Raw genomic sequence first — 27,806 nt, 5'->3', positions numbered from 1 at the left:
AAATGTCACTCCTTTGGCAACACAGTAATTCCTGCTTGTGCCGCGTCAGTTAGTCCCCTGGGAAGTCATTAGAAGTCCTGTCAAGATTTTGTCGTGTGGGCTAAACCCCAGAAAAACTCAACTTTAAAATACTTTCTCTTAATTACTGCTTCCTTTCACTGCCAAGACAATTACTAGACCCACCGTCATCTACCCACCTGGGATCTGAGAGCCAGCGAGACACATCTCAATAGCTACCCCCTCACCCCTCCCCAAAAGCCATAGCTCCAAGCCTCCCCTCTTACCTGGGGGTATCTACAAGTGTGTACCCATTATCAAATGCAGTGCTGTTCAAACTTTTGGAAATTAATAGCCTCTTTTTATTAAGGCACCAATTGTTTAAAGCTAATTCTAACTTCTAACAATTCACATACTCAAAAAAACAAAAAAGGATAGGATATGCTTCCTAATTCACTCTCTGAGACAAACATTACCTAAAACAAGAACAGACAAAGATATCACAGGGATACTTAAGGTGAATATAGGTGCACATATCTTCCACAAAATACTGGCAAACTAAATCCAAATCCCAGGAAGGTAAGATTGGGTTAAATCTGAAAATTGGTTGGCATAAAATGCAGTAAGAATATTATAAAGGGCAAAACTCATTCAATCCTTAATAACTAAAGAAAGAGCATTTGACAAAATCCAATTCCTCTTCCTGATAAAAATACTCAATAAACCAATAGGAAGAAGAAATAATTTCCTTGAGCTGATAAAGGACAATTGTGAAAAATCTATAGCTGACATACTTAACTAGTGAAAAAGTGACTGGTTTCCTTGAGAATTAAGATACATATGTCCACTCTTGATACTTCTCTCTGCATTGTTCTGGGAATTATGTTCAGGGCAGTTAGGCAGGAAAATGAATTAAAAGACATTAATTTAAAAGAAAGATGCAAAATAATTCTGTTCCTAAGTGAAATTGTATGTTTATTTAGAGAAAATTCTAATGAACTCACTAAAAATCGATTAAAGATAATAAATAAGCTTAACAAGGTTATAGGGCACTAGCTCAGTAAACTAAAATCAATTGTATTTCTTTGCACTGTGATCAACAATCTAAAGTAAAACAAATAAAAAAGAACAATTCAATTTAAAATAGCATCAAAATGATCCTTCTCTATCCTAACTGCTATGACAATAATATTTGGAAATGATCACTCTGGACAAGAAGTGAAGGCTGAAAGTAGATAAAGGGATATACATAGTAACCATTAAGTACAGTATTGCAAACAATAATGCCCAAAAGGAAAGAGGGAGAGAGAGAGAGAGAGAGAGAGAGAGAGAGGGAGAGGGAGAGGGAGAGGGAGGGAGAAACAGAGGGGGGAGAGAGAGAGAGAGAAAGAAACGGGGGGGGGGAGAGAGAAACAGAGAGAGGGAGAGAGAGGGAGAGAGAGAAAGAGGAGAAATGTGCCTGCCACTGCCATAGAAGCAGGCTGGGGGGTGGCCTGGAGGGAAACTGGGGATATTGATGGTGGGAAATGTACACTGGTGAAGGGATGGGTGTTGGAATGTTAGATGACTGAAACCCAATCATGAACAAATATGTAAAAAAAAAGCATCAAAAAGGATAAGATACATAAGAATAAGTTTAACAAAAGAAATGCCAGTGTCTTACACTGAAAATTACAAAGCACTTTAGAAAGAAAGATTTAAATGAATGGAAAGGTATGACCTATCCATAGATCAGAACATTTAATATTATTAAGATGGCAATTCTTCCCAAATTGATCTAAAAATTCAACACATTCTATCAAAATTCTACCTTCTTTAGAGAAACTGACAAGCTTTCTTATGTGTAAACTTAAGGTATCTAATATAGTCTGGAGAGATTGTACAGGCTGTAAGGTGTTTGTACCCCAGTTCTATCCTTGGTTTGATCACCAATACTACATTTTGTTCTCCAAGCACCACCAAGTGACCCCTGAGCACTGCCAGGTGTGGCCAAAAAACAAAAAAAGATACATAGCCAAAACAGTTTTTAAAGATATGAACAAAATCAGAAAACTCACATCATTTTCTGATTTCAAAACTTAATAAATACCGCAAAATAGTAAAGAAGATGATTCTGACAGAAAGGTAAACTATTGTTCTATAAAACTGAATTTGGCAGAAAATTGAATTTTCACACTTATAGTCATTTGATTTTTGACAAGTGTGCAAAACATTTCATGGAGAAGAAAAGAGTTGTCAACAAATTTGCTGGAATAGGATATCTATTTTTAGGATTTAACTTTAGCATTAACTTGAACCCCTATCCCACATCATAAACAAAAGTTAACTTAGAGGATGAAGTATAATGCCATGCATGCACTAGACCCCAAGATCAATTCCCAGCACCCCAAGGCTCCCCAGGCACTTCTGGGTGTAGCCCTACTGGTCCCGGCACCATGAGGCCTAAGTATACCACATCACTGAGCTCTGAGCCCTCAGGGTAGGGCGGCTGGGCTCTCTGTTACCAGGACTGTCTCCCCACCACCACACCAGCAGCAGCAACAAAAAAACAAAAAGTTAACTTAGATTGCATCAAACACCTAAATGTGCTGAAACTATAAGACTCCTAAAGATGCTCTATGAAAATTAATCAGACGATGAGATATTAGACCTAATAGGCCTAAAATTTGAGCAACAGATGATGAACATTTATTCCTAAACTTTACAAAAATTAAATTCTATGAACTCATAAGCCATTATTTTTTAAAAATTTATTTATTTATTGAATCACCGTGAGAACAGTTACAAAGCTTTCAGGAATAAGTCTCAGTCATACAATGATCAAACACCCATCCCTTCACCAGTGCACATGTTCCACCACCAAGAACCCCAGTGAACCCCTCACCCCTGGCGGTGCTCAGAAGACCATATGGGGTGCTGGGAATCGAAGCCGGGTCAGCCACGTGCAAGGCAAATGCCCTACCCACTGTACTACTGCTCCAGCCCCTCTCTCTTTACTTTGATTACATTCAGTTTTCGACAGAAAACCCACTATTATTATTTGGAGTTTTTCCCCAAACAATCAGACCTGTCAAAATGGCATCATTAGATCATTTGTTTTCTATTGCTGATAATGAAGAGTATATGATGTTGCATGGCCGAGAAACCGTGCAGTTTTAGTTAAATTTAGTATTTAACTAAATACTAATTAAGTCCAGAGGTATTTCTGCCAGCAGCCGCTGCATTCCAAGATTGGTTTGTGTGCCTCTGGGATCATGGCTGTTAGGAGCAGAGTAGCTGTTCGTGGGCAGCTGCTCGGGGTCTCATTTGGGTGGGGAGCAGGGCCAGTTCTGCCCCCCTCCCCCATTGCGAGATTTCCCCACATGCCTCATCACTGCAGGCTCCTCCCTCTCTGTTCAATTGACTCTGAAAGATGGTGGTTGCCATGCTGTCACAAAGGGGAAAAGGCCGAGGGACAAAAACCCTTCCCCTCCCAGGGCTGCACAGGGCCGTAGCTTAGTTCATAGTCCAGGAGCATTTCTGCCAGCAGACGCTGCGTTCTGAGATTGGTTTCTGTGCCTCTGGGATCATGGCCGCTTAGGGGCGGAGGAGCCGTTCCTCAGCGGTTTTTTGTATATCAGAAAGGTCTGGAGAAATAATCCCAGTCCCCACATACCAGAGCCATGTTAGTAGCTCAGTGTCACCGGGACTCCATCTGGAGAAGGCAGAGAGATTGTACCTTCTCCATCTGGGGCACCCCAGTGTTGTCTCCCGGTCTGGAGTCAGGAGCACATAAGCCATTATTAAGATAGCAAAAAATCATGCACAGATAGGATAAAATACTTAATAAATTATAGAAATAATGTTTTTTTTTTTATCTAGAATATACTTTGTTTTGTTTTACTTTTTAATAGTGGTCACCCCAGTGATGCAATGCAAGGCCTGAGAGTTCAGTGCTCAGTGATGCCTGGGATGAACACAGAGGCTCTCGTGCACTCTACAGCTGACTCAGCCCCTGGCCCACAGAATACCTTTTGAAAATCTTACAACCCAATAATAAAAAATGAAGATCTAATTTTTAAAAGACACTTTTCCAAAGAAGATATGACCAATAAGCAAATGAAAAATACATTCAGCATCATTAACAATAAGATAATTGCATATAAAAATTAGTTAAATTTCTTAGATCAAGAAAAGCACAGATGGGAACACGCTTACAGTGCATACATCCAATCCCAGTTTTATCCCCAGGACCCCATAAGGTTCCTGAACCCTGCCCAGGAGTCATCCTGAGCACAGAGCCAGGAGTAAGTCCTGAGCACTACCAAATGTAGGCCCCCAAACCAAAAAAACAATAATGACCTAGTTAAATATTCCTTAATTTTGGCTGCTAAAATGAAAATGTCAGAGATTGGCTATCTTACAACAGTGGATATTTATTTCTTATAATTCTGAAGCTGGAAATTTCAAGAACAAGCAAAATGCCACAAACCTAGTGAGAACCCACTTCATCCTTCCTGGGTGGCATCTCTGGCTGTTTTGCAATGGCAGAAATGCACTGGATACTCTCTTTTTTTACTGGATGCTGGTTGCGTTTGTGAGGGCTTCACCCCCCATGCTCTGTTCCCCTGCTAAAGGACTCCCTCCAAACACCATCACACCACAGATGACACAGTTTTGGAGGACACGTTCTGTCTATGGCATTTGCATATCCACAGGGTGATGCATAGAAAGACAGCCAGTGTCGGTAGAGAGAAAATGGAACTTTCCTGCACTGCTGGTAGAAATGTGGACTGATTGATGTAGCTACAGTTAAAAACAATTTGGTGTTTTGGAGGCTGGAGCGATAGCACAGCGGGTAGGGCGTTTGCCTTGCACGCGGCCAACCCGGGTTCAATTCCCAGCATCCCATATGGTCCCCTGAGCACCGCCAGGGATAATTCCTGAGTGCAGAGCCAGGAATAACCCCTGTGCATCACCGGGTATGACCCAAAAAGCAAAAAAAAAAACCCAATTTGTTGTTGTTTTTTTTTTTTAAGTTAAACAGTTACCATGTGGTCCAGTAGTTCTACTCTGATATATATCCCCAAGAAAAGGAAAATTTAAATCCACACAAAAACTTATACATGCTCATAGTAGCATTCATAATGAATAATAGCCCAAAAAGTGGAAACAACCACATGTGTACCAATTGGTAAATATAATGAATATCACTAAACAGTAGAAAGTGTTGAAGCCTTCTCAGTTTCTCTCAAATTTAAAACATTGTACTAATGCCATTAGGTTCAATATTAGAACAAGACATCTACTGTGAATTCTGTACACTGATGCCTTGTTTTTCTTGATCTTCACATTGTCTTGTTACTTTCTTGTCACTTTGTGACACCTGGGTGCATCTCACTTGGCTGTAACCTCTGGTTTCTGTGCGGCAGGATCAGCAGAGTGCAGAGGAAAGCGGTCAGCGCCATCCACAGCCTGCTCAGTTCCCACGATCTGGATCCGCGCTATGTCAAACCAGAGGTGAAGGTCAAAATCGCAGCTCTTTACCTGCCTCTGGTTGGCATCATTTTGGATGCTTTGCCGCAACTGTATGATTTTACAGGTAAAAATGTTTTCTCTTTCCGTCTCTGGATTGCTCTCACTGATGTGGACCCCTGCTAGATACTTCACTTGTTCCACAGACCTTTCAGATGTAAGCCGAATATTTAGTTTTGTTTTTGTTTGTTTTTGTTTTGGAGCTACATCCTATGGCATTCAAGCTTACTCCTGGCTCTGTGCTCAGGAATCACTCCTGCCATTGCTTGGGGACCATATGGGGAGCCAGGATGGAACCTGGGTCGGCTGCATGCAAGGCAAGCACCTTGCCCACTCTGTCGTCTCTCCAGCCTCCTAATGTGTGTGTGTGTTTTAAGTTTGCTGTTGTTGTTGTGTCAGGGATCAAACCCAGGACCTCACACATGCAAGGCACACTCTCTAGCTCTGAGCCACATCTCTGACTCTCTGTTGTTTGTTTTTCTTCTAAGTAAAAAACAAAAATCCTGGGGCTGGAGTGATAGCACAGTGGGTAAGGCGTTCGATTCCCAGCATCCCATATGGTCTCCCGAGCACTGCCAGGAATAATTCCTGAGTGCAGAGCCAGGAGTACCCCTGTGCAATGCCTGGTGTGACCCAAAAAGAAAAAAAAACACCAAAAATCCTGTGTATGCTTTCTTATTTATAAATTATTTCTCTGCTTACTGATCTTTTGTTCATTGGTCTGCTGGTACTGTTTTGTTAAAGACCACCCAGCACAAAGAATGAGAGAGTAATAAAATCACTCTTCTTGGAGGTTACTGCTCTAACACTTTGATACTCACTTAGTTCCCTCTGTTTGCTTGAGTGAATCTTTAAGGAAAGAAGCAAACTCAAATTGGGGCTGGAGCGATAGCACAGTGGGTAGGGCATTTGCCTTGCATGTGTCAGGGTTCGATTCCCAGCATCCCATATTGTTCCCTGAGCACCACTAGGAGTAACTCCTGAGTGCAGAGCCAGGAGTAACCCCTGTGCATTGCCAGGTATGACCCCCCAAAAAAGAAAAAAAAGCAGACTCAAATTACTACACATTTGTTTCATACCAAAATAATAATAATAATAATAATAATAATAATAATAATGATAATAATAATAATGTCATGGTATCTATTTGGTGGCAGAAGAATAAAGATGTTCACTCTAAAGGTAGAAGTTTCCCATTTCGCACTAAGAAGAAAGGATAAATGGTCCAAGTGGCATTTGTGCATCCCCTGGATTTATTTGCACGGTGTGAAATGAACTAGGGAACAAAGAACAATACTCCATTCTCTCCCAAATACAAGGATCTTATCTGGTGCCTGCAAAAATCCCAAATTCCTATCATTTCCCCACACTATAGCTCTCTACCCCTGCACACATGATTCTGATCACTTAAGAGTTTTCTTTCACTTTTTCCTCAACTCAAGGCAACTTGAGTATCAAGTTGCTTTATAGGACTTACCTTAAAAATGTATGAAAATAACCTTCTTGACTCTTGTGAGGTCTGTGCGGTGCTTACTTGAGCTCCACAACCTTGCAGTCAGTCATCCTTGGAATACTAAGCCTTCCAGAATGTTCTGTTTTCTCGAAGTGCAAACTAAGTATTGTGTGAGCAAATTATTTCTAAAATAAAACCGGAGAGGTGGCAGAGTGCTTAAGGCACTTGCCTTGCATGTGACTGACCCTGCTTCCATCCCTGGCACTGCAGAGGGCCCCTTATGCCCTGCCAGATGATCCCTGAGCACCTCTAGGAGTGATCTCTGAACACCATGGGTTATGCTCCAAACTCCCTCCTCTCAGTTACTTCCAAAATCATTGTAATGACTACTTTTTATTGCATTCAAATGAGCCTCCCAAAGGGTGAGGAAATTGTAGAAGTAAGCCTGGCATAGGGCTTCCTTAGTCATGTCTACATTGGGAGCAAATCAAAAACAGACTGATTGGGGCTGGAGCAATAGCACAGCGGGTAGGGCATTTGCCTTGCACGTGGCTGACCCGGGTTCAATTCCCAGCATCCTATATGGTCCCCTGAGCACCGCCAGGAGTCATTCCTGAGTGCAGAACCAGGAGTAACCCCTGTGCATCGCCAGGTGTGATCCAAAATGAAAAAAAAACAGTGATCTTCAGAATTTTTAAGATGTAATTCAGAACATGACAGGCAATTTATAGAACTCTGCCTAAAATATTTTAGAATCTTTTGTTTGAAAACCTATGACTTATTTGTCCCCAAAGCACGGCCACACCCGGCTGTACTCAGGGTTTACTCCTGCTCCGCACTCAGGGCTCACTCTAGCCATTGCTCAGGAGACCATATGGGGTGCCAGGGATCAAACCTGGGTCATCCGTGTTCAAGATCAGCACCTTACCCATTGCATTATCTCTCCAGCCCAAAGGGTTTTAGAACTGTTACAGGAAAATGTCATAAAAGCTTTGAAAAAAATTTTTCATGCTTTGAAAACAATGTCTAACCTAATCTGCCCAACATTTTATCTCCTTTATTAGACCAACCTGTGGGCTTTTTCCATAGGTGATAACAAATACTGCTAGATGGCAGGTTTTAAATAACCATACTCACCTTGTAGCTAATAAATATGTCATTCAGTGGGTATTAGACAGGGGAGTGAGAGAAACATTATGCTCAACTTGACATCACTGAAGATTTTTTAAAAGACTATTCTTTGGGGAGAGCCTGGCAAGCTACTGAGAGTATCTCGCCCGCACAGCAGAGCCAGGCAAGCTACCCGAGGCATATTCGCTATGCCAAAAACAATAACAAACAAGTTTCACAATGGAGATGTTACTGGTGTCCGCTCAAGCAATCAATGAGAAAAGGGATGTCAGTGACAGTGATACAGTGATTCTTTGGGGACGGTAGAGCACGTGGCAGGGCCACCCATTACCCAAGTCACTGGGCCTCCAGAGCCATCCCCAGCAGTGCTCCGGGGACCGTGTGTAGCCAGGGATTGAACAGAGGCTGGCCACACACAAAGCAGCCCTGCATGAAATTTACACCCACAGATGTTTAGGTGGGCATAAATTTCCCCTTTCTTTGGTTAAATACCAAGGAACAAGATTTTCCCTCTCATTTTTTTTTTAAATAATGCTAATGATGTTTCCATTGCAGCAGCAGATACCCGTGGTGGTAAAAACCGTGCCAGTGGCTCAGAGGAAGAACAAGAAGGAAGCAATGCAATAAACCAGAACGTGGCTCTGGCCATAGCCGGCAATCACTTTAATCTGAAAACAGGTGGACTCACCCTGTCTTCCTTGGTACGCTGCTTTCTTCCTAGTTCTGTGTCTTTCTTTCCTCATCGCTAAACCCAGCCCAGAGCGGGCAAGGAAATGCCTGCCTTCTTGTTTGACGTGGGAAGGAATCGCCTCGAGGCTGGGCTGCCCAGGGAAGTCAGGCAAGGCTCTGGGAGCATCAAGAGGCAAATCAACCATGGTCTGTCTCAGGAGTGCTCCCAAGCCAGACAGAGGGCTCGGGAACGCTGAGATCACTGCGGAGGAGCTTAAGCCAAGACTCTCACAAGTGAACACGTGGGCCACACCCATCAATGCTCCGGGGTTACTCCTGGTAGGACTCAGGGAACCACATGGAATGCCCAGAAGGCATTGCCTGGTCGGCCATGCTCAAGACAATTGCAAGCCTTACCCTCTGTGGCGTCTCCTCGGCCCCTTGAGCTGTCTGTTTCTGAGTGCTTAGTCTTCAAGCTGTACCTGCCTCACCTTCACTCCCTCTCCCTGCCCCCCCCCCCAAAAAAAAAATAGATTAGGGATTCTCGCTACTTGAGGTGAGCACTTAGGTGAAAGATTTCAGCTTTCTAAGTCCCCAGGGAGCATTGCTTGGCTTTGTCCTTAATGCAGATTCTATAGGCTGATATTCCTTTGGGAATATTACCACGGATTCCCTTGGGGTGGACCTAGATCTCTTCCTGCACAGGCCTTGATGTGCCAAGACAGTGCTGTAGCCTCCAGTACCACCAGGGTTGGCGGGCAGAGAGTATAGTATGAAGAGAACAGATGTTTGAGACATGCCATCACTCCTTCCAGAGCCTGATCAATACTGCCTGCTTATAAATACTGAAGTATTTCTCACCTCTTCCACCTTTCAGGCATCCATCTTGTCAAAGGTCATGAGTCATGAGTGTCTTCCTGGTGAAGTTATGATATTACAGTATTGTGTGTGTGTGTGTGTGTGTGTGTGTGTGTGTGTGCGAGCGCGTGCATGCGAGACACTCAGAAAAATAAAGTGAACATACCTTCCTAAGCCCTGTCCTTCCCTTCCTGAATGACAGTTCTCTGCCACACTCAGTGCGTCATCGTGAGGTGACTGTTGCATTCCACTGGATATGAGCTTTGCCACGGGAGCTGAGGGTGCAGCCGTGGGAGGTGCTCAGTTGGCTGGATAACAGACAGTGTGCTCAGCACTCTGAAATGAACGCGTGCAGCCAGAATACTAAAGCAAACAGCCTGGGACCCACACCCAACCCCAGCAAAACATAGTTGTGGTTAAAGTCCCATTACAGAGGTCTGTAGTTATGAATATGACAGTTTTCTGAGCAGTCCATAACACATTATACTTTGTGTTATAAAGAAGCTAAATTCTTTATATATATACATATATATTTTATGTATGTATTATATATATTTGACAAAGAAGCTAAATTCTTTATATATATAATATAAAGAATATACATACTTTGACAAAGGAGCTAAATCTTTTATATATAATACAATTTATATTATATAATATATAATATAGCACTATAGCACTGTCGTCCCATTGTTCAATTTGCTCAAGCGGGCACCAGTAACGTCTCCATTGTGAGACTTGTTGTTACTGTTTTTGGCATATCGAATACGCCACGGGGAGCTTGCCAGGCTCTGCCGTGCAGGCGGAATACTCCCGGTAGCTTGCCGAGCTATCCAAGATCCGGGACGGAGGAATCGAACCTGGGTCGGCCACGTGCAAGACAAACACCCTACCTGCTGTGCTATCACTCCAGCCAAATATATATATATATATAATTTTATTTAGCCATCATGATTCATAATTTTATTATACTGTAATGATGGGGTTTTGTGCATAAAACATTCCAACACCAGCTAAGCACGTGTTTCTGGCCCCAACCATTATCTCAGCATTCCTCCCTCACCCCTGTTCCCCTGTTCACCACCCTCACCCCGTTCCCACATCTCACTGCCCTGGTAAGCTCTGTTCTAAAGAGCACCTCTCAAATTCTTTGACCATTTGTTCTACCCTTACTGTGCTTTTATGTATCCCACAAATGAGAGCGATCTTTCTGTGTCTGTCCCTGTTCTTCTGTCTGGCTTCACTCAGCGTGATTCTCTCCAGTTCCTTCCATGGAGCAGGCAGATTGCCCGATTTCGTCCTCTGTGTATAGCTGAGTACTGTTACATTGTGGATAGCTATCAGAGTGAGAAGCTAAATCTTAAACAGGTTAGGCATTAATGGAACCTAGTGGGGTTGTCCTCGGGGTCTGGCTTGAAGAGGAAATAGCTTGAGCTCTACCCTCACATCAGCACTGAGGTAGGGGGTCGACAAATCCAGGGCAGCCCACCAGACCATCCTGCTCCCCAGAAAGCACGCACATTGACATGGGTGGAAATAATGCCCCAGGTCGCCCCCTTTACCACCTGCCCAGCCCAGAGAACGGTCCCCTCGCCCAAAGACTGCTCCCCTCGATAGGCCCCCTGAGCTGGCATCCCCCTGCTGCCCAGCTTCCTGCCTGCATCCCTCTCCCAATCTGCCTTCTTCCAGCCCTACAAGCAGTACAACATGCTCAACGCAGACACCACCCGCAACCTCATGGTTTGCTTCCTCTGGATCATGAAAAACGCGGACCAGAGCCTCATCAGGCGGTGGATCGCCGACCTGCCTTCCATGCAGCTCAACAGGATCTTAGACTTGCTCTTCATTTGCGTCTCGTGTTTTGAGTACAAAGTGAGTGCAGGGTGGCCGCGGGGTCAGCTGCCCTTCCCGCTCCATCCAGTCCTGTCTCATCACTTGCTCGTCTCTGATTCTTATCTCTGTATGAAAGTCCACCACGGCCTGCAGTGCGGAGAGGGCGGTCCCAGAGGGGTCAGATCTCTGCTTTCAGCAGGGCGGATTCCAGTGCCCCCCGCAGGATTTAGTCTGGCCCGACCCCAGCGATGCGTATGCAGGATTCTCTGCATGGACAGCTCTCCCCATATTCAGTGTCCTTCTGCTTGTGTCCTGCACAGGGGAAGCAGAGTTCTGACAAGGTCAGTACCCAGGTGCTGCAGAAGTCTCGGGACGCCAAGGCCCGGCTGGAGGAGGCCTTGCTGCGCGGGGAAGGAGCGCGTGGGGAGATGATGCGACGGCGGATCGTAGGTATGTTGTGGGAGGTCAGCTCCCCCCTCACCCCCGCCAACGCAAATCACCCTTTGCTCCAAGGACAGGACCCCCCAGGAGACGAGTCACCATCCCTTTCCAGAGACTTGGTTGTCATTTCAGAAGAAGGAGGTTGTTTGGGTCAAAGGCCCCCTGTGGACCTCCCTCAAAACCAGCACCTCTTCTTTGCCTAGTCTATGGGCCCCTGGCTTAAAAAAACCCGATAACTGTTTTAAAATAGTTTGTGTATTAGGTTACAGTACTGTTTAGGTGTCTGGGACTGGTGTTTAAGGTCATTCCCCACCCCACAACCTCCAAAATACCCAAAACCCAACCTTATGTCCGGTTCAGTCCAATGTTCTTTCCTTCCTACCCTTCCTACCCTACACTCCAAGGTGGTATCCTCAGTGATGGCTCAGGGCACAATAGAATGCATTTGTTTTCCTGGTGTTTCAGATTGTTCTGGGCCTCCAGGGTCCCACCCCACCAAGTAGGGCCTTGAAATGGCTGAGCTCACTGCAGACCATCTGTGTTGATGCTCTCCAAGTCAAACACAATAGCAGTGAGACTGAACCCAATGTCAGGGAACTTGGGGGGACCTCCACTGTGTCACTGGTGCTTTGCACCCTCATTCAGCACCCAGATGTTTAAGGGTGAATTCCTCAACCCCTGTGCTCCTGAGACATGCTCGGCAACACTCTGTAAAGTCAGGGGTTCTTCAAAGAGCAGTTCCCCCCCCCACTTGGCCATGGGCTCCAGGGTCCCCTCAAAGGCATCCGAGGGGCGAGGCGAGAAGGTGCTGCATCCTTGCATCCTGCCCTTTTTCTGAGCTTGGAGGCAGAACTCCTGATTATCTTGGAGGGTTTCATGCTAATCATATTCTTGTGCATTTCTGAACTCCTAGCGAATGACCGATTTCAAGGACTAAATGAAAATTTGAGATGGAAGAAAGAGCAGACACAATGGCGGCAAGCTAACGAGAAGCTAGATAAGTGAGTCCCGGCGACTTTCTGCTCCCTTTACCTCAAATCCAAACCAGCTATTCTCAGGCTACTTGAATTACTGAAACAACCACGTCCTTCCTAGGGTCAGAAAAGGAAACAATGCTATCTGTTTAAATTCAGTTCATCCAGGGGCCCAGGAAACCAAGGGCATAAAGAGTGATGATTTCCAGCTCTGAAATATTTCCACATTGATAAGCCGTTAAAGATAACTACTAATCAGCAGCCTCAGCTTAACAAAAGCTGCTCCCAGTGAGGGGCTGGGTACCCAAGACCACGTCATTAACCTGTACTTCCTGTCCAGAAACGGGGGCAAGGATGTCTGTTCTGAGATATTTATGTGAGCATTATACAAAGTCATCTTAAAGGGTTAGAGGCATTTTACATGCTCAATAAAAGTCACATAATGGTATTTTAGGTTGACATTAAAATTTTTAGAGTCATTTTAATGACACAAGAAATGCCTATAAAGCTAAACAAACAGAAATAGAGTGACACCTGGTTTTAAAGTAGAATCTTAAATCTCTTACAACATATAGTAAATGCATTCTTAAAATATTAGAAGGGAATTTGCCAAAATATTAGCAGTATTAGCAGTGGTTCTTGTCTAAATATGCAATACAAATACATGAATAGTTGCATATATGAGTGAAAGTGTCTGAGATATATAGGTGCATATATATATGTATATATATATATATATATATATATATATATGAGTGAAATGGGCTAGAGCGATAGCTCAGTGGGTAGGGCATTTGTCTTGCACGTGGCTGACCCGGGTTCAATTCCTTCGTACTCTCGGAGAACCTGGCAAGCTACCAAAAGTATCTCGTCCACATGGCAGAGCCTGGCAAGCTCCCTGTGGCGTATTCGATATGCCAAAATCAGTAACAACAGGGGTTGGAGTGGTAGCACAGCGAGTAGGGCTTTTGCCTTGCACACGGCCAACCTGGGTTTGATTCCCAGCATCCCATATGGTCCCCCAGCACCGCCAGGAGTAATTCCTGAGTGCAGAGCCAGGAATAACCCCTGTGCATCGCCGGGTGTGACCCAAAAAGCAAAACAAACAAACAAACAAAAAAACCAGTAACAACAAGTCTCACGATGAAGATGTTACTGGTGCCCACTCGAGCAAATCGGTGAGCAATGGAATGACAGTGATATATAAGTGAGAGTTTCTGAGACATACAAGTGTATGTATGAGTGAGAGTGCCTGACTATACAGGTGTATATATGAAGTGTATCCCACACCTAGAGTAGATGGTGCAACAATCCTGATAGATGAGCACTTATATCTATATCTGCTTCTGGCTAGGTAGCTAGGTAGCTCCTGTTTGCTCTTCCTCTTGGCATCGGGTGGGCTCATGAGTCTGAGGGCGCACTGAGTGGCTGAGAACACCTTTTGCACACACTTGTAGGCATCCCTGTAGTGTCAGAAGCTCCCAGGGAGAGTGTGGGTGGGAGAGACTTGGAGAACAGTTATTTGGCAAGTAGCAGTTGAATGACTGTCTTTGTTATTACCACAGAATGAGTCATTTTGGTCCAGTAATGGGTCTTTGGGGACTTCAGTTTATCTTAAATCATTAAAAAGACAAATACATCTTATTTTTTGATAGATGTGACTTGACAAGCCTGCTTGTCCGTGTTGGCAATAAGATCCATTTGTTTTGAGTGTTCTTTTCTTGCTCTGTGTTCCCTGAACTCTTTTATATGATATTTGGTTTGAGGAGAACATATGTTCTAGCTCAGGTAATTTAAAAAAACAAAACATTTTTTTAATGTGCCTGCAATTAGGTGTTAGGCCTGAGATCATGGGGATATTTGTTTGTGAGTGGAAGGAGTCTGAGGAGTCCAGCAAGCACTGTCCCCCTGGCTGTGTGAATTGGTGCAGTCACCACACACCGCTGAGCTCGCAAGCAGGGCCTCCTCACCCTCTGGCTCGGCTCGTGCCCTGGTGGGCTGCTCATTGCTAGAGCAAATGTTTCACCTCTGCACCCCTGCATGGCAGTGGGCAGTGCCCGCCCTCCCTCCCTCCCTCCCTCCCTCCCTCCCTCCCTCCCTTCCTTCCTTCCTTCCTTCCTTCCTTCCTTCCTCCCTCCCTCCCTCCCTCCCTTCCCTCCCTCCCTCCCTCCCTCCCTCCCTCCCTCCCTTCCTTCCTTCCTTCCTTCCTTCCTTCCTTCCTTCCTTCCTTCCTTCCTTCCTTCCTTCCTTCCTTCCTTCCTTCCTGTACTTTTCAGGGCCAAGATACAAATTTAGGGTCCCTGGCAAAACACACACGTATACACATACATGAGCTCTTGTGCTCCCTCTCTCCTCTCTCTTCTCTCCCCTCTCCCCTCTCCCCCCTCCTTTTTCTCCTCCCCCTTCTCTTTGCACCCAATGAAAAGTTTTCAATCTGAGCTAAACAGTAGACTCACCTGGGGGACTTTAAGGTACACAGCACCCAGATGAAATCAGTATTTGATAAAACTCTTCAGGTGATTCTTTCCTGCAATCAATTTAACAACAACTAGCTTAAAGAAATAACTGATAGGCTTTTAAACAGAACAGTTTACTACATAACTGATGCATTATCTTAGTGGACTTTTGATATTCACACATCACCTCTGGACTTTTTGAGGTGGAGGGGTCACACCTGGCAATGCTCAGAGCTTATTCCTGGCTCTGGGCTCAGGGATCATTCCTGATGGGGTTCAGGCAACCATAAGAGGTACCAGGATAGAACCTGGGTCTGCTACCTGCAAAGCCCTATCTCTCCAACCCCATAATCTCTGGATTTTTAACTACAGTAATTGTAAAAAGAAAAACATACCAGATTTTGAAGCCTTACTATGATAAAGGACAATAAAGTACCTCATTAGCAATTTATAGTAATTACACATTGACAGTATTTTTTTTCTTTTTGGGTCACACCCAGCAATGTATAGGGGTTACTCCTGGCTCTGCACTCAGGAATTACCCCCGGCGGTGCTCAGGGGACCATATAGATGCTGGGAATCGAACCTGGGTCGGCTGCATGCAAGGCAAACGCCCTACCCGCTGTGCTGTTGCTCCAGCCCTGACAGTATTTTTTAATGCACATTGGATTAAGGAAAATATATTAAAATCAAGCTTCACCTGTTCTTTTTATTTTTAATTTTTTTAGAGTGGCTATGACCAAATGGGAGGCACAGGTGGCCTTTCTGTTTTCTCTGTGGGAAGGCAATGCTTTGAATTTAAACCTCCCAGTAAATTAATCTAAAAATAGCTTTTCTGTTTCACTTAGTTTTTGCAAACATGATCATTCAGTGAATTAGTGAAAATGTAGAGCAGCTTAGAACCCAAGATTCTGTCCTAAAAGTGAACACATTTAAACCCAGGGGAATTCTTCCTCTGAGCCCTTGCTGGTATGTAGACACTGGCCATGCCCCCATAGTTGGCCAGAGGAGAGCAGGGAGTGATAAGGCTGCACCAAGACTTACAAGCTCACCCCAGGAGGCCCCTGCCTTCAGGGTAACATTATGGTCATGGGGACACCTAGGGAAAGATGATTTGTCACAATCCACCCTCCTAGCAACTGAATTTAAATGACATGCCACATCCCTCTCCAGGCTCACTTGGATTTTATGAAGATGAGTGAAAGAGTGCCTAAAATGGCCAATTCTTGCAGTGATGTCCAGTAGAGAAGCAGCACCAGGCAGTGTCCCACCCTGTCATAGAAAGAACCCATCACGTCCAGCAGGACGGTAGATAGCCAGCCTGCCTCCGGGAGTGCAGCCTCTTCCCCCGTGGGAAAAGAACGGAAGGCTTGACTGAGTGACTGCTGTCACTGTTTAACAAGTCGAGTGACTAAACTCTCCCCTGTCCTGTTTCCGAAGCGTTGCTCTGACCTGACCAGCAGTGTTGCTGTTTGCCAGCCTCACAGCTCACCCAGCCTCCCTCCTGCCAACTGGTCGCCAGGTTCCCCTGTCTCAGAACTAGAAAGGGTTCTCAGGCCTGAGGTGCGGGAAGGACCCGGAGGCTTTGGGTGGCAGATCCAATTGCATCCTAATTGCTAGTAGCAACCAATAATTGCTTTTCTACCCATTTGGTTATTTTTATAATTGTCATCATTATTTATAATAGTAGGGATGAGGATGGCCTGGAGACTTAACATAGAACATTTTCCTAAGCAGACACTAATTGCAGAGAGCATCCTTTGCTCCTCAGTTACCTGTGGCTAAGTGCCTTACACCTATATCAGAGCTGCCTATTCAGAGGTTTGCTTTATGCTATGGTACGTAGATTACCATCATTGGATTATGGCCAGTTTTGAGACGCACTTTAATTTGACCTCCTTTTTGTTTTTTCAGAACAAAGGCAGAGTTAGATCAAGAAGCCTTGATCAGTGGTAATCTGGCCACAGAAGCGAATTTAATCATTCTGGATATGCAGGAAAACATAATCCAGGTGAGAAAAACTGTCATCTGATTGACTCAGCATGAATATGTCGACGGGACTAGAATGAGAATTCTCTTTATAGTAAACTGTGAGAGCAATCAAATGATCCCCAAATAGTTTTTTTTTTTTCAAATGAAGTTGGGAAGTTTTCAGTTAATCACAGTGTTTATCCTACAAATTCCAGAGACACTGGGCATTCTTCATGCTTATCTGACTTGCTGGTCACTCAAAAAAGAATGAGCTGCTTAACAAGCTGACCCTCTTGGTTATATTTGTCTGATTATTTGTCAAGTTTATTATGTGGATGTCAGACTTCTAATTCATTATCTGGAATCGGGAAAGTAATTTGAGAATTTTGTCATCCTTGTTGTTTCATGAATCAAGTCCAGTTGAATTGTGGCTGATATCTAGTATGGGAACAGACTATGACTAGACGAGGTAAAAGAAATAGCATGGTTATGATTAATGATAGCTGCTTTGGTACATATTGGTGAAGACAGACATTTGTGCCAGGAATCTGCCTTCCCAATTGTAACAGTGTTTAGTGTCACTGCAAACTTCGCCATAATTTCATCTTCTAAGTAAATGTTTCTCAAAATTCTCAAAAAAAGTAATCACAGCTTTTTTCTGATAATCTGAAAAATGAGTCTTTGCATGTTTACAGTGAGGAATCATTTATTAGAGTAGATTCCTCCATTGCTTTTTAGGCTAGAAGAAAAGTTGAAACAGTTTCCAACCTTTAAGTTGTCTGAAAGGAGCAGCTACTGTAGAAAAATAAGGACAAAAATAATAAATCCTCGTTAGCATATTGGTTATATCTTTATACATTTGAGTTTTATTTGTGTACCATCAGTCCTGAAAATTTTTTTCGCCATTTTTAAAGATACTAGAAACTTGTTATCTTTGTGGTGTTAGTTCTGCTGTAGCTAATTTTTAGAAAAATCATGACCACCAAGGAGTTCTATTGTACTGGAAAGCCTACAATTGTGTGTGGATTATTATTTTTTCTGTTTGTTTGTTTTTATTTTTGGGGTCACAGCCAGTGATGTTCAGGGTTAATCCTGCCTCTGCACTCAGGGATCACTCCTGGCGGTCCTTGGCAACCATATAGGATGCCAGGGATTGAACCTGGATCAGTAGTGAGTAAGGCGAGTGCACTACCCACTGAACTATTTCTATGGCCCCACAATTATGTTTTAAAGCTTTTGTAGGAAAAAGGAGAGATTACTCCCAAACTATTGCCCAGTACAGTGGGGAGGTATGTCTTATATATTGGTTGAGGCAAATTATCAGGATTAGACATAAGTCTTAAGTCAGTTGGGAGTTTTTTAATAATCATTTAAAAATAAGGCTTCGGGGGGCTGGAGTGATAGCACAGCGGGCAGGGCGTTTGCCTTGCACGCGGCCGACCCGGGTTCGAATCCCAGCATCCCATATGGTCCCCTGAGCACCGCCAGGGCTAATTCCTGAGTGCATGAGCCAGGAATGACCCCTGTGCATTGCCGGGTGTGACCCAAAAAGCAAAAAAAAAATAATAATAATAAGGCTTCGTCTATTCTATTCTCATCATTTTTTCTGTGACATAGGTAAGATTAGGATTTTATGTATAGAGGATTAATAATGCATATACAAGGCATTAGTCTGAAATATATGCAGCATAAGAATCAATTATTATCATAGGTTGGATTCTTAGTTGTTAGAAATTTCAGTGGAATTTAAAAATGTGTAGAATAGTGATATTTAACATCTTTTCAACATGAAATCTTTGATTTAGAAAGTATTTTCTGAATAGTTTTACCAAATAAATTTTCTTCTATGGAATTAAAAAAAATAGAATAAAATAAAATAAAAATAGGACTTCAATTTCATGGTGATGGAGGCATGTGTCAAGAGACCCGCCAGAACGGGAGGGTCTCAGAGCCAGAGAGCGGGAGCTCGCCCGCACAGTCGGTGTGTCTTCCCTTGCCAGGCCCTGGGCTCAGCAGTGTGCTCTTCTCTCCTCTCAGGCCAGCTCTGCTCTGGACTGCAAGGACAGCCTGCTGGGAGGTGTGCTCAGGGTTCTGGTGAATTCTCTGAGCTGCGATCAGAGCACCACCTACCTGACTCACTGCTTTGCGACACTCCGTGCTCTCATTGCCAAGGTAAACACGGGGCGTTTGTTTTCTTACCCTTAATTAAGAGTTAAGATTCTCATCTAGTTTCACACTTCTCCAGGTGCACCAAACCCCAGAGTGCTGTGGTATTAAGTGACATCAGAGCCAAGGCCTGAGATCTGTCTCAGAAGGCAGACACTGATCCTGCGGGCACTCTCCACCCAGGGGGAAGCGGTTTCTCTCACCCTGGCAACGGGGGTCGAACTCCAGAAATCGGGACTGGTCACTCATCGAGGGCAGGAGAGCAAACTGCGCGACTTTGTCGTTCACTCTTTCCCTTTCCTACCTCATCGGAGTGAGACTAAGACAAGAATCAGTGATGGGTGATGGGTGTGGTGTTGGAATTGTGCCCTTGAGAAACCATGATTAATGGTATTGTCAACCACAGAATCTCAATCAACAAAAAATATTTTTTTAAAAAAGACACGAATCAGAACTCTCACTAGTGAGCCTTAGAAAAATGGCATGTCATAAAAATACCAGAAAGTTAAGAAATAAATTTCTCATAGCCTGAAGAATAGGTTCTCCTGAAGTACAGTGATTGATATAGATCTCTCTCTCTCCCTACCTCCTCCCCTCCCTCCCTCTCTCTCTTTCCTCTTTCTCTCTGTTCCTCCTTTTCTCTCTCTCTCTCTCTCTCTCTCCCCCCCACCTCTCTCTCTCTCTCCCCCACCTCTCTCTCTCTCACTCTCATTCTCATTTTTTCTGGAGCCACACCAAGTGGCACTGGAGACTTTTCCCAAGTAAGTGCTCAGGAGGCCATGTCCAGAAATCCATCCAGAACAGACTCCAGCCCTTCGAGCTAGTTTCTCTCAGCGCACCCTCTCGCTCTCTCTCTATCCCCCCCCCCCGTCTCTCTCCAAAATCTGAACCAGATTCCTTCTTCATGGAATCTTTTCTACTTAGAAAGTGGAATTCTTGTGGCTGGAGCGGTAGCACAGTGGGTAGGGCATCTGCCTGGCATGCGGCCGACCCAGGTTCAATTCCCAGCATCCCATATGGTCCCCTGAGCATCACCCGGAGTAATTCCTGAGTGCAAAGCCAGGAGATAACCTCTGTGCATTGCCGGTGTGACCCAAAAAGAAAGAAAAAAAAAGTGGAATTCTTCCCTGATCCTCCACCAGGATCATCCGTTCTTAATCACTAGTCCCTTCCAAGGAACACAGTAGTCTCAAGACAAAGTTCTCCAGTGTTGCAGCTTCGCCAGTGAAAGCATCCTGGAGAACAATGCTACTCATGATGCAGCCCTGGCTTCGGTTGGTTGCGCTGTTCGTAGTTAAATCCTAAGTCAATCCTATTGCTTCCAACCACCGTCTGACTCAGCTTGCTCATTATCTTTATGGAGCCGAACATTAGCTCTTCTGGGCTTCTTGCGTGTCCGAGCAGACAAAGTTTCTTTCCGCAGGCATCTGGTCCAGAATGCATGTGACCCTGTCAGGTGACAGCTAATGCTGCTTGTGTCTCTCCTAGTTCGGAGACCTGCTGTTTGAGGAGGAAGTGGAGCAGTGTGCCGACCTGTGCCAGCGAGTCCTGCAGCACTGCAGCAGCAGCATGGACGTGACCCGGGGCCAAGCCTGCGCCACCCTCTACCTCCTCATGAGGTTTAGCTTCGGAGCTACCAGTGTAAGAGCCGGGGCCAGCTGCCCAGCCCAGAGTCGGAGGAGAAAATCGATGCACAGTTTCGGTTCAGGGGAAGTTAGCGAGATGGCAGTTTCTTTTGTCCTATTTGAAAGTCGGGATTGCGTACGCAGATGGACAGCAGCTGTTGTTTCAATTTGCGTTCAAAGCCATGTCTAGACTGATGATGGCCTAGACTGGTGTTCCAGTAAGAAATTCATGTGTTTCAGTTAGAAATGAACGAAGAGAAATTGTACAGGGACTAAGGCCATGACCCCTGCCACCATCCTTGGTTCAAATCCCCAGCACCACATATGGTTCTCCGAGCACTGCCAGGTGTCGATCCCGAGCACAGAGCCCTGGGCAGAGCCAGAGACCCTGAGCATTGCTGGGTCAAACCCAACCTCATTGCCCACAAAGAAGAGATGAATGAACATATGTAGATTAAAAGCTGTCATTTCTCTCTCTGTGTATGTGTGTGTGTGTGAGAGAGAGAGAGAGAGAGAAAGAAAGAGAGAAAGAGAAGAGGGGGTTATAGCAGACAACTTCAGAATCTGAAGTTTGTCCTATTTTCAAATCATGGTTTATTTAGTAACTTAATGACATAGAATATGGGAAAGAATTTGAAAAGATGAAGGGCTGGAGAGAGAGAGTACTGCAGGTAAATACTTTCCTCACATGCAGTCAAACTGGGTTCAATCTTCAGTACCACATATGTCTCCTTGAGCATTGCCAGGAGTGACCCCTAAGCCCCAAACACAGCCATGTGACCCAAAAAAACACAAAAAGAAAAGAATTGAAAAGACATAAATCTAAAACTTTCATTGGTGCTCAGCACCATTTGGAGTTTCATTTCTTTTGTGTGTGTTTTGTAATTTATTTATTGCTTTTGGGGCCCCACCCGGTGATGAGAGCTTACTCCTGACTGCCTCAGGAATCACTCCTGGCAGTACTCAGGGGGCTATAAGGGGTCCCAGGGATTGAACCTGGGTCAGCCGTGTGCAAGTCAAGTGCCCTACCTACTTATTACCACTCTAGCTCCTGGAGTTCAGTTTTATTGCAGAAGAGTCAGCCTTGCTTTAGTTTATAGATTTTTTGGTCTATTCTTTTGGAATTTACATTTTTAGTAATGTTAATGAATATGCTTATGTAATACTAAAATAAATTAACATTTGGAAGAAAGACAGGGTCCTCAAAATATATTAGATATAGATATTTAAAAGCCTTTAGATGGGAGTTGGAGTGATACTACATGGGTAGGTTCCTTGCCTTGCTTGTGGCTGATGTTGGTTCAATCTCTGGCAACACATATGACACCCTCACCCCAAACTACCCCCTACCCCCAGCCCACCAGGAGTGACCCTGGAATGTAGAGGTAGGACTAAACCCTTAGCACTTCCATGTGTGACCCAAGCAGTAATGAATAAAGGCTTTTAGGTCATCCAACCTCTTCCCTCCCCCTCCAAAACCAAATCGACTTATTTTGGGCCAAAGAGATAGTATAGGGGCAAAGCACTGGCCTTACATGAAGTCTACCTTGGTTCAAATTCCCTGCATTACATGTGGTCCCCTAAGTTTCACCAGGGGTCACTCCTGAGCATAGAGCCAGGAAGGGTCCATGTGCACTACAGGTATGACCCCAATTCAGTAAATAATACAAATAAAAATAAAAGTCCATAAGACATTCCTCTAACTTTGTAAGAAAACTTCTAACCTTGCAGCATGGAGGCAGCCCAACCCTCAGTGAGCTAAAAGATTTATGTCCGAGAACTATCCATCTAAGCTATTACAACAATATAAATCTTGCACAAAGAATAGCTCGAATTTCATTGAGAGAAGCAGAAATGATTAAGACTGAGATGAAAGAAGCATTTGGAGAGTCGGTGGTGTCTGACTGTACTGTCTTCAGTCATCTGCCAGCTAAATGCCTCTGACTCTGGATTTTCTTCTTCCTCATGCAGAACTTTGCAAGAGTAAAGATGCAAGTGACCATGTCTTTGGCATCGTTAGTGGGCAAAGCACCAGACTTTAATGAGGAGCATCTGAGAAGGTCCTTGCGGACGATTTTGGCGTATGCAGAGGAGGACACGGCCATGCAGCCCACGCCTTTCCCTGTCCAGGTAGACTGGAGAGCGAGCCTTGTCTCGTGCTTGGACTTGGGGCCAACCAAATATGAACTCGTGTTAATTATATATAACATAATACACAGTGTTAATCATGCACACACATGGTTGTATATATTTATGTATGAAATCTATAATTACCGTATCATTATAATGTAGATGATAAGCAGTGATATAGGATATGTAGGTATAGCTATAGGAAACCTAAGCTGAGAGCCTCTACTGCCTTCTCCCCAGTCTTTAAAAGACATGAAAAGTTCCCATGTACGTTTGGGACAGTGTTTCTCAATCTTTTTCCCACCGTGGTGGGAAAGATAAGCAGACTTATCATGTTTCCTTCCTGTCGGCCTGCTCCCCCACCCCATTCCTACCAGCTGGTTTTGTGCCGTGGCTCTAAATTTACGTGATTTCGCCTGCGGCCCCTCAGAATATCCTGCGGGCCGGGGGAGGGGACATCTCACTGAGGACCATTTGGCACTCCGTTAAGAAACATGGGTTTAGGACTTTTCAGTTGCAATAACTGAAACTAGTTCAAACTAATTGAAATAGACAGGTGTTGGAGAGGGAAGATTGTATTCAGGTTAGGGGCTAATTTGTGAAACGCAAAGGCTAATTCACAACTGGGCCTCAGAAGCACTTGGATCTGCAAAGATGAGGCATCAGGAAACCAGGCTCACTTCCCTACTTGCAGACTCTACTTGTCCTTGAAGGGAGCCTGTCCAATCCCAGGGATTGCCCCAGGCCAGGCTCTAAGGGCTGGGGCACATGATCAAGAGCACCCAGGTTGAGTCAGGACCAACCCCTGACCATCCAGAGAGCCTCTTCCTAATTGTCTCCCACACTCATGCAGCCCTAACATACTGCCATGGACTCCAAAGCCAAGACAGTTTGAAGGTGTAACCTTTTTTTTTTTTTTTTTCAGGTGGAGGAACTTCTCTGCAATCTAAATAGCATCTTATATGATACGGTGAAAATGAGGGAATTTCAGGAAGATCCTGAGATGCTTATGGACCTCATGTACAGGTAAACTCTTCTGATAAAAATCAAAAGGTGACACTTGAGGTGACATGGTCCTCATGTGTGAGAGGACTTGGGTTCAGTTCCTAGCACTGCATGGTCCACTTCCCTCCAACATCACTAGAGATGGCCCTGGTGCCCCCCAGTGACTGCCAGGGATGATCCTGGTGGCACTGATAAGCGTGACCCCCATAACAGCAATATGTCAAAAAATACTATTCACAAATTTGTCACTATGAAGTTCTTGTTAATATAGGTATAGTTTAGGATGGCATCTAAAACCGTATGTAGAAACTAGAAATTCAGCATTTAAAGTAGGTTGATTCATATCTAAGTTTTCAAAAAGATATTCCTAATTTAAAGTGGAGTACTGATTTTATAGCATTGTTTCCTGCTTACTAGAGAATAAGATAAGAACCATCAATTGTAACCTGAATTGTTTCCAATTATTTTTAATTATATGTGCATGCATGCACAGTATTGGTTTGAAATCATTTTTGCTCTGCACTTTAGAACTTTGCCTTACAGTCCTTATGCAGGGAAGGCTACTCAGAGCAGCAAGTTTGGTCTGCTACAGTGTCAAAGAAGGGGAGTCCTTTCGCCATCTGTTATTATATCGTTAAATATGCATGTTTCACCAAGTCTTCTCCACCCACTTTGGTAAAGTCTTGCTAAATGCCATTACTCGGGGTCCAACATACCCTAAACATGGAAAGAAAATTGAACTAAACAACCTTTGCTTTTCACTCTCCTTTCCTGAAAGTGGAGGCAACACTTCTTTGAAGAAGAGCCTTCAAGAGAAAAAGAACTTTCCGTACAGAGTTGACAAATATTGTCTTCTCCTATTGTCTTGAAATTTTTCAATCTGTCTTCAGAATCGCCAAGAGTTACCAGACATCACCCGACCTGCGACTGACCTGGCTTCAAAACATGGCAGAGAAACACACCAAGAAAAAGTGCTACACGGAGGCCGCCATGTGCCTGGTGCACGCAGCTGCCTTGGTGGCCGAGTATCTGAGCATGCTGGAGGACCACAGCTACCTGCCCGTGGGCAGTGTCAGCTTCCAGGTGGGGCTCAAATTCAGCGCTTCTTTGCGAGCACTGTTTCTCCATGAGGCAGGGGGGCATTTGTCAGTGTCTGGAGCTATTTCTGATGTTACAAACTGGGTGCAAGCGTCTGAATGCTCCTGGCGTGTAGGAGGTAGAACAGGTACGCCGCTGTCTATCCTATAGTACGCCATTCACAAAGTGGCCAGTCATGCCCAGTTGAAAGAAAGCTGCGTTCGTGTGATATATAAGCTTCTTATCGTGGCTCTTCAGTTAGGGGGTTGGGAAGGTATCTTTACAGTGAATGTCTCTGGAGGACTTGGAGGTAGCTCAGCCACAGACTGCTCGCCTTGCATGTGTGAGGTCCTGGGTTCGATCCCCTGTGCCACAAAACAAACAGAATGTACCTAGAGCCAACTGGCATTTTCTTAATTTTGGGGGTGGGAGGCAAGCAGGGGCACCTCCCAAGTGATACTCAGGTTTCTGGGGGGTCCCTCAGGCAACACCAGCTAACTCACCAGAACTTCCATTCGAGGGCCCCAGGATGTGGTGCTCAAGCGCCCTTCGGGGCTGGGGATTGCCTAGGCCACAGCAGGGGGTGCCTGGGGCCTCCAGGGCTGCACCCAGTCATGCTCAGGGGACTATAGGATGCCAGGGATCAAACCCGAGCGAGGCATGCGCCCCAGCCTCTCACTATCTCCAGACTCCTTGGTAGGGTTTTCGTCGTTCTCACTCCCACGGTTCTGATTGCATTTGACCTTCCCCATCAACTAGTGAAGCAGGCAAGATAGAGAAGGTATTTGTTTTTATTCTCACTCCATAGATAAAGAAATGAAGGGAATAGTTTCTTTTAAGGCTATTTAAAGCTTTCTCTCAGTGACTTGTAGTTGATATAATATACAGACAGCCATGAGAGTATTTTCCAAACATTACAAAATGATTTCCCTCGTGACCCATTCCTGTGATTCCACGCCCTGACTCTCGAGTGTCCACACTTCAAGAGAGAACCAAATTAATCTGGGAAAAGGGAAAAGGCTGAATCAATATTTTCTTGAGATAAGCTGAACATTACTCATAGTTAGCAAAGCAAGGCCTGCCAGGCCTCAAAATCAGCTCAGGCTGGGGCGCTCCTTGGCCCCATGGATGGTTTTAGCTGGATAATTTAATAGTCTTTAGAGAATATAAAGCTTTTATGGGAACATTTTCAGATGAGCCATGGTCTGTAGAAATGACCATTCCTGAAGTCATAAATGAGATAGGACAGTCATAGCTTTCAATAGTCCGACTCACAATGTCATTTAGAAGTGTCATTCTTATTTGAGTTTTATGAAAGGATTTGTTCTCCCTCCGATTCTTTGACTTGATTTTGCAACGCTGTGTGAACCAGAGAGAGAAAACAATTAAAAGTAGCTGCCCCAGGTTTAGAGAATCAGTGACCAAAGTGCCAGTGCTGCTGGAACCCAGGCCTTGTGATACCCCAAAACAAGAAAATGGCTGACTAGGCTGGTGTCACCTGATGTTATTATTATTTGTTGTTTGGGTTTGGTTTGGGGCTATACCTGGTGGTGCTCAGGACTTCTCCCAGCTCTGTGCTGAGGATTCACTCCTGGCAGGACTCAGGGGACCATATGAGGTAGAAGGGCTGGAGCTAGGATTGGCCACATGTAAGGCAAGGACTCTGCCAGCTGTACTCTCTCATGCTATTTTTCGATTGTCGAAAACGCCACACCTAGATGTGCAGGAGACTGTGGGATGCTGAGATCAAACCCTGGGCCTCACACCTGAGGGCTGTGCTCTGCAACGGAGCCACACTCCTGGTCTTATCACCTTAGGGGCTTCAAAATATTTGGTTTTCTGGGGCCAGAGCAATTGCACAGCAGTTAGGGCACTTGCCTTGCACGCGGCCGACCCGGGTTCAATTCCCAGCATCCCATATGGTCCCTTGAGCACTACCAGGAGTAATTCCTGAGTGCAAAGCCAGGAGGAACCCCTGTGCATCGCTGGGTGTGACCCAAAAAGCAAAAAAAAATTTAGTTTTCTGTTTATTTATTTAACATTATTTTTAAATTACATTAATAAAAATATTATTTGGATTATATTCTCCACAAATTTTAATCTCAGTTCAGAAATGTTTGTTTAAAAATCCAAAAAAAAAATAGTTCCTGCTCTGAAACCTGGAATTTTTTTTTTAAAAACTCACATCTGATTTTGAATCACATAAAAGTGGAAAAAGTTAGAAACATTCAGATACCTATTCTGTCATCAAATATATTGTTAAGTGATACTTTCAAAGATTAATATTCTAAGTACTGTTCCATCGATTTCCAAAAAGTCTTTAGGTTTAGTTCTTTATTTTTTCTCGGGGGGGGGGGGGCTGGGGTCGCCTGTCAATGCACAGGGGTTCTCCTGGCTCTGCACTCAGGAATTACCCTTGGCAGTGCTCGGGGGACCATATGGGATGCTGGGAATTGAACCCAGGTCGGCTGCGTGCAAGGCAAATGCCCTACCCGCTGTGCTATTG

General features: G+C 44.5%; 1 protein-coding gene across 3 annotated transcripts in view; it reads left to right on the top strand.

Annotated features, from left to right (window-relative positions):
* Positions 1-27,806, top strand: part of DOCK8 (dedicator of cytokinesis 8) — a 245,233-nt gene that overhangs the window by 188,423 nt on the left and 29,004 nt on the right. For 2 of the 3 annotated variants that reach the window (XM_055144873.1, XM_055144887.1), the window contains 11 exons: positions 5,409-5,578; positions 8,651-8,796; positions 11,312-11,494; positions 11,776-11,905; positions 12,810-12,897; positions 17,241-17,337; positions 19,335-19,469; positions 20,952-21,104; positions 23,060-23,218; positions 24,144-24,244; positions 25,114-25,306. In XM_055144873.1, coding sequence (XP_055000848.1) covers positions 5,409-5,578; positions 8,651-8,796; positions 11,312-11,494; positions 11,776-11,905; positions 12,810-12,897; positions 17,241-17,337; positions 19,335-19,469; positions 20,952-21,104; positions 23,060-23,218; positions 24,144-24,244; positions 25,114-25,306 — 1,555 coding nt within the window. The remainder of the gene's footprint in view (positions 1-5,408; positions 5,579-8,650; positions 8,797-11,311; positions 11,495-11,775; positions 11,906-12,809; positions 12,898-17,240; positions 17,338-19,334; positions 19,470-20,951; positions 21,105-23,059; positions 23,219-24,143; positions 24,245-25,113; positions 25,307-27,806) is intronic. The other variant, XM_055144883.1, reaches the window with a different exon arrangement.

The sequence above is a fragment of the Sorex araneus genome, chromosome 1, assembly GCF_027595985.1.
Source record: "Sorex araneus isolate mSorAra2 chromosome 1, mSorAra2.pri, whole genome shotgun sequence".
Classification (NCBI taxonomy): domain Eukaryota; kingdom Metazoa; phylum Chordata; class Mammalia; order Eulipotyphla; family Soricidae; genus Sorex; species Sorex araneus.
This window is presented reverse-complemented; position numbering and strand designations above follow the sequence as displayed.